This window comes from Schistocerca gregaria, chromosome 6 (assembly GCF_023897955.1).
Source record: "Schistocerca gregaria isolate iqSchGreg1 chromosome 6, iqSchGreg1.2, whole genome shotgun sequence".
In the NCBI taxonomy this organism is placed as follows: Eukaryota; Metazoa; Arthropoda; class Insecta; order Orthoptera; family Acrididae; genus Schistocerca; species Schistocerca gregaria.
The window spans coordinates 448,668,950-448,677,744 of NC_064925.1; the positions used below are offsets into that span (position 1 = coordinate 448,668,950).

The 8,795-nt window shown below is 41.0% G+C and overlaps 1 protein-coding gene across 7 annotated transcripts in view; it reads left to right on the forward strand.

Moving 5' to 3' along the window:
• LOC126279092 (uncharacterized) overlaps window positions 1-7,375 on the forward strand; it is a 33,063-nt gene extending 25,688 nt beyond the window's left edge. For 4 of the 7 annotated variants that reach the window (XM_049979556.1, XM_049979557.1, XM_049979558.1 and 1 more), the window contains exons 7-8: window positions 3,828-4,090; window positions 5,585-7,375. In XM_049979556.1, the coding sequence (XP_049835513.1) occupies window positions 3,828-4,090; window positions 5,585-5,712 (391 nt within the window). In that variant the 3' untranslated portion in view covers window positions 5,713-7,375. The remainder of the gene's footprint in view (window positions 1-3,827; window positions 4,091-5,584) is intronic. The other 3 variants (XM_049979561.1, XM_049979559.1, XM_049979562.1) reach the window with 1 other exon arrangement.
• Window positions 7,376-8,795: the final 1,420 nt, after the last annotated feature.

Consider the following 8,795-nt stretch of genomic DNA (forward strand, 5'->3'; position numbering starts at 1 on the left):
TGTTGTGCAGTTTTCCTATATAAAACCTTTAGTTATATGTTACTAAACATGTTAACTCCGTAGTAAAAAGAAATCAAACATACATTACATTCTGTCGAAGGGTCATGTAATAAGTATAGTACAAAAATATTAATGCTTTACATATCTTCATATCTTAAGCACTGCACATCATCATCATTTTCTTCTTCTTCTTCCTTTTTCCTGGCCTTATCCCTTCTCATTCACAGGTTCATAATGTTAATCTGGATTTCATGTAGCCCATCTGCCTGCATCAAGTGATATTCCATGTGAAACCTTGTGAACATGTCCAAAGTATTTGTAGATTGTGTAACTGATATGGAAGGTGGTACCTACCCAGTGTTCACCTAGTTGGATATGGGAAACCGCCTGCAAACCACACGGAAACCACCTACAAACCACACGGAGGCTGGTTTGCGCAACTGCCCTCGTCTTTACTCCATTGGGCAGATTCAATCCAGAGCCAGCACACTGCTCTGAATCCTGGAAGTGGTGTGCTAATGTGTGTGACTATCTGGGCTGGTTATCTATAGAACTGCACCTATTGAAACATATTTTGTACAGTTTAAGCCAGTGAATATAATAGGAAGGAAAACTGGTTATCAGTGAAGAGGAAAATGCTGCTTATTTATACATTTTTATGGTATAAAAAAGTTGCTTGAGGAAAATGGAAGTACCCTCTTTGTCAGAGGAGTTCCAGGACAGGATTCAAAAAAAAAAAAAAAATAATCCTGTCTCCTATTGAGGTAGTCACCTGGACTATCTATATACAGCTGCTAGTGTTTCTGGAGGCCCTGCAAGTAACTGTGGAACTTTTCAGCTGTGATGCTTGTGAGCTCATTTGTCACAACCCATTGGATGTATGTGATATCTTGATGAAGCTTTCCTTTCAGTCGCCTTTTCATTCACTCAAATGAAAAATTGCAAGACGAGAAGTCGGGCAACTATGGCGGAAGTGGAATGGCAATAACAGAATGTCTGGCCAGATACTCAATAACAGATAAAGCAGTATGGCCTGTTGCATTGTCACACAGTAAACACCAGTCATGAGAATGTCACAAAACAGGGCAGTGGCATAGAATTGCTTGTCGCAAACATTTCAAGACTTCGATGTAAAGAGTTTCGTTCATACTGTAGGAATGCGATGAATATCATCTTGGTCCTTGGGGTTGTCATTTGACTTTTTTCGAGGCTGGTGAACCGAGCCCCACCATTCAGCTCTTTGACGCTTTGTCTGAGTCACATTGGTAGCAGCAATTTTCATCCACAGCAATAATCTTTGACAGAAATGTGGGATCACGTATGGCTCTATCCAGTAGTTCAGCAGAAATTCTCCGTCTTTCCTCTTTCTGTTTGTCTGTTAGTATGTGAGGTATGAGTTTTACATTTTGCATTAAGTTTCTGTTTCCCTAATTTTTTTTTTTTTTTTTTTGTCATATCTGTTGACACACATCATGATACAAATTAACTTCTTATGACATTCCATGCACATGATGGTCTTTTGGCAATAACTGCCTTACACGCTCCATGTTTGCATCAGTATGTGCTGTACATGGGCGACAAGCAATGGGATCGTCTTGCACTGAATCTCTGCCTCCGTTAAACCTTTTGTGTCAGTCAAAAACGTGACTTCTCGAAAGTGCCTTGTCTGGATATGCTTGCTTAATCATTGTTCATATGTCACTAGGGGTTTTCCTGAGCTTAACACAGAATTTAATGTTCACCCTGTGCTCACAATCAGCATCCATTGTGTCACAGTAACTAATGGCCAAAGAACCCAAACTGAGCACTGCTAAGCACAGCCCAACCACGTAGTAAGTTCGTGCAGAAACATGGGTGAAGTCATTCCGAGGACTCACACATACCAGGTAACATGAAAATAACATAATTAAATTTTGCTTGGGACATATGAGTCTCAACTTTCTCTACAGTAATGACAGAAGGTGAAGATATGAATCAAAAATTTGTGCCATGGCCGCGACTTGATCCCGAGTCTCCTGCTTACTAATCAGCCGTGTTAGCCGTTACACCACCCTAACCCTATAGGCAACACAGCTGCACGGGCTACCCTGGCCCAATTCCCTCGCTAACATAAGCTTGAAATCATGGTTTCAGCCTATTTTCCCCATCTTAAACAGTAAGTATTTTCAATTTATTATGCACTGGAGATCCAAAGAAACTGTTATGCCTGCCTAGTATTGTGTAGGGACCCAGTAAGCTCGCAGAAGTGCTGCAACATGACGTGGCACGGACTCGACTAATGTGTGAAGTAGTTCTTGAGGGAATTGACACCATGAATCCTGTGGGGCTGGCCGTAAATCCATAAGAGGACGAGTGGGTGGAGATCTCTTTTGAACAGCACGATCCCAGAAACGCTCAATAATGTTCATGTCCGGGGAGTTTGGTGGCCATTGGTAGTGTTTAAACTCAGAAGAGTGTTCCTGGAGCCACACTGTACCAATTCTGGACACATGGGGTGTCGCATTGTTGTGCTGGAATTACCCAAGTCTGTCTGAATGCACAATGGACATGAATGGACGCAGGTGATCAGACAGGATTCTTACGTACGCTTCACCTGTCAGAATCATATCGACAGAGCCTCCACCAGTGAACAGCTCCAGGTGACATGCAGGGTCCATGGATTCATAAGGACGTCTCCATACCTGTATACACGTTTACATCCATCTGCTCGATACAATTTGAAACAATACTGGTCCGACCAGACAATATGTTTCCAGTCATCAACAGTCCAATGACTGTGTTGACGGACCCAGGCGAGGTATGAAGCTCTGTGTCGTGCAGTCATCAAGGGTACACGAATGGGCCTTCGACTCTGAAAGCCAATGTCAATGATGTTTCATTGAATGGCTCGCACGTTGATACCTGTTGATGGCCCAGCATTGAAATCTGCAGCAATTTGCGGAATGATTGCACTTCTCTCTCGTTGAACAATTCTCTGCAGTCATCATTGGTCTCGTTCTTGCAGGATCTTTTTCTGGCTGCAGCGATGTCAGAGATTTGATGTTTTACCGGATTCCTGATATTCACAGTGCCTCCTGAAATGGTAATATGGGAAAATCGCCATTTCATCACTACCATGGAGATGCTCTGTCCCATTGCTCGTGCACCGACTATAATGCCGCATTCAAACTCACATAAATCTTGATAAACTTCCATTGTAGTAGCAGTAACTGATCTAACAACTGCACCAGACACTTGATGTCTAATATAGATGTTTCTGACTGCAGCAAAGCATTCCGTCTGTTTGCATATCACTGTATTTGAATACACATGCCTGTACCAGATTCTTTGGCACTTCAGTGTGTATGTACAGGCATGATTTTCCCATTACATACAAAACTGGTGTGCTATTCTAACACCGGAGAGCGATACTGACGATTTAAGAAGGGAAAAATAGGCTGATGGCGTGGGTTGAAGTTTATGTTAGGGAGGCCACTGGAGTAGGGTAGCACATGCAAGTAATGGCTAACACATCTTTCTGGTAAGCAGGGCACCACGGTTTAAGTTCTGTCCATCGCAAAATGTTTAATTCATGTCTTCAGCTTCTGTCGTTATCATATAAAAATAACATACGTTCCGTATTAGTATTGTAAACCCATAAATAAAAAAACACCTGTCGTGCAACTTTTATGACATCACTTCAGCACGGCATAGCTTTAGCTGAGTGTATGATATATTGTTTTTCTGAAGAGTGGGTGACAGATTTCTGTTTGGAGGGTAATTAATTATTTAATAAAGTGCGGTCTTTCATTTCATTTTATGCTACAGATGTGTTTTATCTCTTCCAGGGAGTGCAGCAGCGACCACGGATCGAGCTACTCGGAGGCGGCGGCCCGGGGAGCGAAGGATGCCGGCTGCGACAGTGGGAGTGCAGGTGCCCAGCAGGCCATGCTCATGTACAAGTCATACCGCATCCCGTCCGACATGGACTCGCAGATCTCGTTACCCCGCTCGTACACACTGCCCCGCGAGTTCAAATACTACCGTCGGCCCAAATCTCGCAAGGCCGTACGCTCAGAGCACTTTGTCGCGTCCACAAATTCTAGCGACGGTAAAATGTCCTTTGTGTTTTGTATGTGTGTAGCTGCTTGACCTTTCGTATTTGGCCCTTTAAGTAGATTGACTGCAGTAGTTTTCAGTGGAGACAAGTAAAGTCGTTTAATAACACTTCTGAGTGGCCTCTGTGCCAGTTGCACACAGCTGAGCAAATTGTCACAAAAAAAAAACACACTAAAATGAATACATTCCATCACCATATAGCAGAGACAAGTTGCAGACAGGCGCAGCAAAAAGACTACTGAACACACACGTTTTCAGCCAGAAGGCCTTCTTCCAAAATAGACAACATACACACATTCATGCAAACACAGCTCACATACACATAGCTACTGGTCTTGCTTCCGAGGCCAGACTGTGAGCAACGTCACATGATGGGAGAAGCAGTCTGGGTGGTGGGGGTATGGACTAGGCTGGGACGGGGATGGTGTGGGAGAGCAGAGTAAAGGTGAGGGATGGTAAAGTACTGTTTGTGGCCGCATACAGGGACAAGTTGGAGAGAGTGCTTAGCAGCTACGTGCAGTCAGGAGGTTTAGACAGAGAGCAGGGGGAAGGGGGGAGGGGTGGAAAAGGAGAGAAGTAAACAGATGGTTGTTGCACTAGTGGAATAGAAAGCTGTGGAGTGGGAACAGGGTGGGAGATAGATCAATAACTAACAAAGGTTGGGGGCAGGAGAGTTTTGGTAATGTCAGATATATTGCAAGAAGAGTTCCCACCTGTGCAATTCAGAATTGGGAATTGTCTGTGCAATATATCCTACTTTCCCTTAACCCTCCTGGCCTCAACCTTCATTATTCATTGTCCTTCATCCACCTATCCCCCACCATGTTCCCACTCTACAGCCTTCTGTTCCATAAGCATCTCTCCTTTTCCTTTCCTGTGCACCTGTCCCCTCCCCCCTCCACCCCCTGTCTTGCCTCCTGACTGCACCTTGCTGCCTTACCCTCTCACCACCTATCCCTGTATGCTCCCACAAACAGCAGTTAACTGTCCCCCACCTGTACCTTGCTCTCCCTTCCCCTTCCTCTTCCCCGCCACAGCATACTCCTTACCCCCACCATCACACCCAGTTACTCACAGTCTGGCCTTGGGAGCCAGATACAGTGGTCATATGTGTGTGTGAGGCTTGTTTACCTGAATGTGTATTTGTGTATGTTTTGTATTTCGGAAGAAGGGCTTCTGGCTGAAAGTTTTTGTATTCAGTAGTCTTTGTTGTGCATGTCTGTGACTCATTGTCTCCCCTAAATGGCGAATAGAAATCTGTCCTTTTTCATAATGCTGTCATTATTCCATCCTGGATTTACCATTGCTTGATACAATCCATCACATCACACAAGTTTATGCTGGAAAGGCAACTATTAAGTTTCATGCTTGCAGCAATTTATTGCATCAATTACATCATTTTTGTGACACTATCACCAACTTAAACTTCATAAGAGTAGCTAATTAGTGCTCATCGTATATACTGATTATACTCAATATTTTTCAGGGGATGTTGATTCAGGAGATGAAACTCCACATCACAACCACGAACCGCCTCAGCACCATTCGAGACCTGTGAGGATGCGGCCATATCGGGGTTATGTAAGAAGAGATCTGCATGAAACAAAACTGTGATTAGTATTTTTTATGTTACTACACTGTAAATTGTATTAATCCTTATTTATTTTGTTACTAGCTAACAGTATGCTTCTCATTACATGCTGTGTTACCTGTTAGCAAATCTCATAGTTATTACTCAGTCTGAATCAGAAGCGCCACTTTCTTACAATTTCCTCAAAGGAAAAAATTTGAACGGAGGATATTACAGTCATTATGCAATAACTGTGTAGGAAGTTTATGCAGAAAAATTGGAAGAAGTAACAATAGAATCCGTTATGCCCACTGTTGAAAAAAAGTTAGCTATTAGTCTTTTAGACAAAATCACAGAATATTTTTTGTTCTGTGACCGTGTCGGAAAGAAATAAAAAGTAGTTCATAATGCATATCAATCATTTTCTCCATAGACAGATTGTAATTTTTCCCAGAGTTATTAATCCTTTTCTTACAACCATGAAAATATTCCATTGTTGAAATAATACTGAGCAGAAAGTAAACAACATTATGAGGAAAGAGAAGAACTCCCTCTGTAGAATCATCAGATAGGCATAAGAACAATGTCCCGAACTTGTGTACTTTGTCAGGGTACAAACACACAGCCTACCTGTGTGCGGCTATTGCCATAGTGTGGTGAGTAGTTGTCTTTCCTTGTGCAATTCAAATATCCCACTGAATTGGAATCAGGTGAGGGTATTAGAATTATATGATGTTGCAAAAGAATTTTAGTTGTGGTTTTTGTTGCATTTATTATGGTACATAAGGAAATAGCTCATCTGTAATGCAGGGAAATAGAGGTATCATATGTGCTACCAAAGTTTTTTCAATTAAGTGTCATTTTTCTCTCAAGATATCGCACATAATAATCTCAAATGAGCTTGTGTGTGGTGTATAATTTCTATACTAATATGTTCCTACTTATCTGTCAGGAATGCCTAATCAGTTTTATTTTATAACAAACAAGAAATCACATTCTATGCCTTGTAATTAATCTTGCAGTAAGAAGGAATTAATGCAACAGAAAATAATATTGATTCAAAATATTTTATTGAATTCCTTACCTGTAAGACTTTTCTCTTTCTGCATTTCTTTTCCATTTTTGCTGGTGTTTGGGAACTTGGTGTCAGTGATTCAACACATTGTGATCTCTGTTCTTAATCATATAACAAATCAGCATAGATTTACTTTTTGAGGCAGTTCTTTAAAGAATGGCAAAAACACTCAGTCTGATTTAACATGCACTCAAGTTCTTTCTAGAATTGGCAAAGATAGTTATTGTACTTTTCCTCCATGTTCAGTGGTTTTTGCGGGAGTCTGACTAACAGAATTTTAGTGCTCCATCCTCTTTTTATGGTGATTGAGAGACTGATTAACACTGAACAAATCATTTTGACTGATTTTACAGGCCACATTCTATCAATTAGCTGAGTTGGTAGGGTATTGTCTGTAAAAGCAAGGATCTGGGTTGGTGTCAAGCTACAAAAGATGAATTTTAATCTGTCAAGGAGACTGAATGTAGTGGAGAATTAATTACTCAGTATGTAACTTTATAAATTTTATCTCAACCAATATTTTAAATTGTTTCCCAAAAAGAACACCACTTTTGGATCAAACAATAATGTAATTATTTATTTAAAGAATTATGTTATTTATGTCTCATTGTACAGCTCTGTTGTCATCACTGACTATTGATTAAAAGGCCCCACTGCAACCCTGCTCTCACATTTCACATTCTTCCAGTGTTTCTTCCTCTAGGTTCCTCATGATTGGTATTTTACTTCTATACATTGTTGTTAATTAACTTAATCCACATTTGATGCTTATATTTGTTACCAGTCGAGTCCTTTTGCTCAAAAATGCTTCCCCCCCCCATCAATTGCTTCTACCCTCTCTTGTTTTGGCCATTCTGTCTAATCTTGCTTCCTTGGCAGGCCATTGGCCATTCAAAGTGACTTAACTGCTAGGTTCTGTGGATAGTCTTCTCTACATATATTTATGCACATTTTAAGTACAAACTTTCAATCCCCTTCAAAATAATCTCCACTTTATGCTGTTGTTGTTGTTGTTGTTGTTGTTGTGACCTTCAGTCCTAAGACTAGTTTGATGCAGCTCTCCATGCTAATCTATCCTGTGCAAGCTCCTTCATCTCCCAGTACCTACTGCAACCTACATCCTTCTGAATCTGCTTAGTGTATTCATCTCTTGGTCTCCCTCTATGATTTTTACCTTCCACGCTGCCCTCCAATGCTAAATTTGTGATCCCTTGATGCCTCCGGACATGTCCTACCAACCGATCCCTTCTTCTAGTCAAGTTGTGCCACAAACTTATCTTCTCCCCAATCCTATTCAATACCTCCTCATTAGTTACGTGATCTACCCATCTAATCTTCAGCATTCTTCTGTAGCACCACATTTCGGAAGCTTCTATTCTCTTCTTGTCTAAACTATTTATTGTCCATGTTTCACTTCCATACATGGCTACACTCCATACAAATACTTTCAGGAACGACTTCCTGACATTTAAATCTATGATTGATACTTGATGCTAAAGTATAAAATGTAGTATTACTCATATGATTAACACAGCTCTCATTCTATGCTCAAGAATTTTTTGTGATCTGTTGATATGTATATAACAGTTTTGAAATTCATGTAGATAGATATCACATGGTGACAAATCACAGTATCTTGGTTGCTTATTCCCATCCCTGTTGTGAGGAATCAGCAGTCCGAGAAAGGAATCCATTCTCCCAACAAATTTGCTTTTTTCCTGGCTGGGTGCCTAATAGAATCAACCTGATGAACGAAATATGCTTAACACTCACACTGTGTGATGAAGTCATTATAGCTGTGTTAATACATTGTTGTAACATTCTGTTTACTGTTCAATATTCAAAAAAGTACAGCAATATCTCCATTGCCCCAAAAGTCTCAGCAGCAACCCATGAATGCAACAGCTCTCCGCAAGCAGTTTCAGTATTCTCTGTGACCCAACTGTGGTAAAATTATCATAGTTGGGTCACAGAGAATACTGAAACTGCTTGCGGGTGTTAACAAGCCTGATTAAAAGAAAATGCACCTCACTACTAAAGCTGATTTTACTG